The sequence below is a fragment of the Olea europaea genome, unplaced genomic scaffold (assembly GCF_002742605.1).
Source record: "Olea europaea var. sylvestris unplaced genomic scaffold, O_europaea_v1 scaffold5440, whole genome shotgun sequence".
NCBI lineage: Eukaryota > Viridiplantae > Streptophyta > Magnoliopsida > Lamiales > Oleaceae > Olea > Olea europaea.
This window is the reverse complement of record NW_019263769.1, coordinates 1-5,193: the sequence shown is the minus strand read 5'-3', so window position 1 is coordinate 5,193 and position 5,193 is coordinate 1. Positions and strand designations below refer to the sequence as shown.

The window sequence follows — 5,193 nt, the reverse complement described above, 5'->3', positions numbered from 1 at the left end:
TGAGAAGCTTATTTAATTTTTCATTATTAATAAAGATTAAGGCTTTAACAAAAGTCCCCTCCCATTTTTTGTTATTCCTATTTGCAAGAGAGAGTTTGTTTCTATCTTTGTTATCAGCTGAAGAATTTTGCAATTTCAACTGTTGGTTGAAAAATTCCCGGATTCTTATAATATGGAATTTTAGAGGCCTTTTTGCTGGGCCTGAAATTATTATTAGTAAGTGATATTAGGTTTTTGCTTATTGGAGATATGTCTTTAGATAAATTTTGCTGTGTGGTGAAGGAACAGATACAATGCACTTTTAACGACAAATAAAATATCAGTGGGTGAGAAACACAAAGTTCTGCTCCATAAAACATTCTAACACTGCTTGTGAAGAGCAGAAGAAAGAATTTATTCTAACAATGCATAAATAATGGCCACAGAAGAAAAACACATACAACACAGCTTAAACATGATACAGCAAAAGTTTTTTAAACATAGCCGAATCACGTCGAACTTTTAATTCATTGAGACTCACAACCAACTGTTTAAGACAACTGTGTTAGCCATAAAATCAAACTTTTAATTGACATAAACTTACAACCGTCTAAGACAACTGTGTTAGCTATAAAATCATTATTAGCTTCACCAATCACTAACACGAGAAGAAAACAATCCTCTATTCACAAAGTTTTCATACGCATTTTGCAGATCTAGTGAACACCCTAAAACAGAAGAAAATTTGCAGATCCAAAGCAGTGAGAGGATAAGTAGCTCAAGATCTTGCTCTATGATCCATCTCCAACTCCAACTCCAACTCCAACTCAAACTTATATGCATTCAAATCACATTGAAATACAACAATGCAGCATTTGAATTAAGAAATAACCAGTTGGATAAGAATTACCAGCAATCCTTAAACTGAGTAAACGTTAATAAACATAATGGCAAAACACAGTGAAACATTGAACTTTAACTTAAAAGTGATATTTGTATCAGCTAATTACTTAACTTTTTCTGTTTACTTTCTCAGCCCCCCGTGCCAATAAAGAAGGAATTACAGCCAATCTTAGATTGGCATCCCACGAAATTGAAAACTCAACATAACAAATCAACACAAACCTTCTGTTTCAAGAATGAGAATCCACGAAAAAGCAGTATATCAGGCCAAAAAATGATTGGGTTGGGAAAATTGGCAATTTGGGAAAGAGAAAGATAATCAGGGAAAAGGATATATATTAAAAGAAAAAATTAAAAAATCCAACCAATCCCTCCATCTGCCCACATATAAACAATAATAGCATACTATACTTTGATGGGTTTCAAGTTTTATCATCTGTCCAAAAGAGACAGGTCAAGCATTACCTTGTCTCACCCACTACACTAATCGTGCTTGATAATGAGTTTTTCTACTAACAGGACACATGCATTACACTGAATTGACCTCCTTAATAAACAAACTCTATTTGTGTTATTGTCTCTGCTAGCTGGATTTCCCGACTGTTTTATCAGGGAATTCTAACTTGTCAAAAGAGATAAAGAAATCCCGTTAAATTATCGCAGAACTTCAAATATCATATTTCAGCACAATGAATTTGCCATAGGGCATGCAGCTATTTAGCAAATTTACATAAAGACAGTGCAATAAAATCGAAAATTGAGTCCACGTTAATTTTACAGAAGATCAACTGATAATAACTAAATTCCATTTAAGAAAAAAATCCATCATAATAACATGCTTTGTTCTGTTCGATTAGGAAGCGCCCTGGATTGACAGCTTAAAGAAGAAAACGACACAATGAAAATGCAGACTCATTCTATGATCCCCATCTACCTCTGAAACCTCCACTACGACCACCGCCCCGAGGGCCACCTCTTCCCCTTGGAGCACCCCTTCCACGAAAGCCTCCAACACCTCCACGACCACCTCTCCCACCACCTCTTCCTCCCCCACGTCCTCCCCCTCTACCACCAACTTGAGCTCCTCTGGAAAAAAAACACAAATATCAAAATTGAGTTCTTGATGCCCAAAACACACACACACACACACACAGGAGCAAAACATGCGTAAAATAGTTATATAGATAAATATATGGCAATATAAACTAGAGATCAACGGTAATAGCTATGGCTAAAAGGTGGTCAGAAAACACAGTAATGTGTTCCTTGCATGCATTAATGCACAACTAGATGTATATAGCAGCTATAATCAGCACATATCAGTCTTACCCTAATTAGTTAGAGAATAGAGTGGAGGAGAAAGAAGGATAAGGAGCATGGTATAGAATGTCAGTAAATAATGACTATGTTGAGGATATAAGAGCTAGTTACAATCTAAAACTGTCGAAAGCATAACACTGTCTTTCCGTAACCAGAACCCTCAGTTTACTTCCGCTAGCAAATTTAGGATAGCAGTTGTTGTATATCCTCAGATACACCTAATCCAGAACCTCAAAAATTAAGCAACATTAAGATATACAAGGATGAGAAGATCGGGAATGAATTTGCAATAGTTGTCACTTTCCTTAAAGGGATTCCAAAAGTGAAAAGTCAATGTCTCTTCCTTAAAGGAATCATCAACAAAATTTTCCACATCACTGGTTAGGTACAAAATGCCAAAACTTTGCATTGTATGATCAAGTCCACCGCAAAAATCAATAGTACTTCAAATGCTGATAGTTCTAAAGATGCATTACAACCAACAAGATTTTAGTGTTTATGGTATAAGGTTCTACTGTCTAGAGGACCATTTATTAAACGCAAATTGTAATAAACAAGGCAAATCAGAATCTTAACCTTCACGAGATATGGATCACATTAACATGTAAACGCCATTAGGTAGTTTAAAAACAGTGAAATAAAGGACATACTTTGGCTGCTGAAGAAATCTTGAAAGTGGTAAAAGCTTAGCCGGGTCAATGTAGAACTTCTCCCCAGCTGAATACGAGGTGGCCACAATTCCTTCCATCATTTTAATCGAAAAATACTGCAATAAAGCCCCCAAAATAATAAAAAATGGATAAAAAATAAACCTTACACTTCAAAAAATTAAAAATAAAATCCAGGTGATTTAGAAATGGATATACTCACAGATTCATTAATGGGGCCAAATATTTCATCAACTTTACCGATCTGTGTCTTGTTTTGAAGGTAAATTGGGGCATTGAAGTATGGGATTTTTTCATTTGTGAGCTTCGTCACAGCATCTCCCTCACAAGCATGAACAAATGATGAAACCTCTGCATAAGTAATATTACAACCATTCATCGTAAAAAATACAACCTCTTTGTATATTTGCTTATATGTATAGAAAGAGACAAGAAAAACACCTATAACTTCAGCAGGGGGACCTTCGTCGCGAGGAGGGAATCGGCCGCCACCGAAGCGGCCTCCGCCTCTACCGCCACGACCACCTCCGTCTCTGCCGCCCCTGAAGCCACCGCCACCAAAACCGCCGCGTCCCCTAGGAGGTCTCATGTTTGTTTACTAACCAATAATCAGAAGATTGGAGGTGGAAGTGCGAGTGGCGAGTTGGGGTTTTAGGGTTTTAAGTAGAATAGACCATCTTCTCTTTTACCAACTCTGCCCTCCCCAAGGGTTTGGTCTTTGGCCTTGCTCCCCAAAGCTTGGTTAAATTACATTTGTCATCCCTAACTTATATCTCATTTGCATTTCTATCCTTGCTTTTATTTCTTCTTATTCCTAAGCTCGGAGCATCTCTAAGAATAAGAATAATGTAACACCAGTCTATGTAATGTTATGTCATAACCACAATGAATGATAAAATTAAGTGACTCATTTAATCATACTTATCATTTAATATCATATTTATTTAAATTAATGCTTTTTAACAGAAGTACTGCTAAATAACATTACTCTTATTTCAAATAGGCAAATTTTAAAATTCAAATCCAAAAGACTCTTTATTTTGACTTTTAAAATAGAAAATATGTTTGACTCTCTAAATTTTAAGAGTCAAATACACTTTCTTTTTGTATTTTATCAAGATTGGATTTAATAATTTTGATCCAGTAGCTTGGTCCCTCCACGTGGTCAATCGAGAGCCACTTCAAGCATTCCTCCCTGCATGCAGCAACAAATGGTAAGGTGTATATTACCATTCCCAGCGGTGATAGTAGCGGCCACGTACATCTCCAATAATCAAGTCAGTTGACGGTGGTGGCAATTTTCGTTGGAATACACAAGCTTAAAGGGGGAAGAAAATATATCTATTTTGTGGTGGAATAACACTTACTTTCTTCTTAGCTAAGTCTTAGGGTATTTATAGGCACAAGGGGCCATTAGATGCAAGACACATTGATTCATCTGACGGTACGAGGCGTATGCTCGTAGGAGTCCATCGGTCGCTTCCTAGGTTGGCGGGCAATTAATTATTCTAACTAGGGATGTGACATTATTGACATTTGACAGAAATGTCACATCCATCATTTTTAAAGATATGGACATGAGCTCCTGTTTGAGCCTCATTATTTTTCATTACAATAAATTAAATTTTTTTCCCTACTACTTTTAACCATACAATCTTTAATAAAATAATATTACACGTAAATCAAAAACTTTTCAACCACTCATTTTTCAAAAAAATATTATTCATCTCATTATAATCTACAAAAATGCGGCTCAAACGGCCCCTGAATTTGGTTAAAAGATTCGTTCATAAAACTGACGACGGAGAGGTAGGGATGTCAAACAGGTTGAGCGGCTCGTCGGCTAGTTAAAACTCGGCTCGTGGGTTCGACTCGACTCAGCTCGGCTCGTGAGCTCGTGGGTCGAGCCAAGCTCGTCCCCAAGCAATGAGCGCGAGCCACGAGCTCGGGGGCGAGCTCGCTCGCGGGCCGAGCTGGGCTTATCCCCGAGCAATGAGCCGAGCTCGAGCTCGGCTCGTCGTTCAATAGCCATGAGCTCGGCTCGCCCTGAGCCCAAAACGAGCTCTTGGGTTAAAGGGCCGAGCCAGCTCGACTCAACCCATTGCCATCACTAAGGAGAGGTACTTCTCCGCTACGTACCGCCTCGATTGAACATGCTTCGGAGAGTGATGCCTTGGTAAATGTAAACGCCTTAGGCCCTGTCACTTTGGAACATCAACGCCTCGACCAACGTTGTATCAAATGTGCTGCCTCCTCATGCGGCTCGAGTAGCGTCTATCCTCAGATGCACCAAGGTGCTCTATAAGGAGGCGTAACAAATAAC

At 38.2% G+C, this 5,193-nt stretch overlaps 1 protein-coding gene across 2 annotated transcripts in view; it reads right to left on the bottom strand.

Annotated features, from left to right (window-relative positions):
* LOC111388989 (H/ACA ribonucleoprotein complex subunit 1-like protein 2) overlaps positions 1 to 3,553 on the bottom strand; it is a 10,518-nt gene extending 6,965 nt beyond the window's left edge. Inside the window, exons 1-4 of one of the 2 annotated variants that reach the window (XM_023013821.1) lie at positions 3,312 to 3,553; positions 3,073 to 3,221; positions 2,853 to 2,968; positions 1,835 to 1,911 (exon numbers count right to left, since the gene is read on the bottom strand). In XM_023013821.1, the coding sequence (XP_022869589.1) occupies positions 1,835 to 1,911; positions 2,853 to 2,968; positions 3,073 to 3,221; positions 3,312 to 3,459 (490 nt within the window). In that variant the 5' untranslated portion in view covers positions 3,460 to 3,553. Of the gene's footprint in view, positions 1 to 1,536; positions 1,969 to 2,852; positions 2,969 to 3,072; positions 3,222 to 3,311 lie in introns of those variants that run through there. The other variant, XM_023013820.1, reaches the window with a different exon arrangement.
* Between the last annotated feature and the right edge of the window lie 1,640 nt (positions 3,554 to 5,193).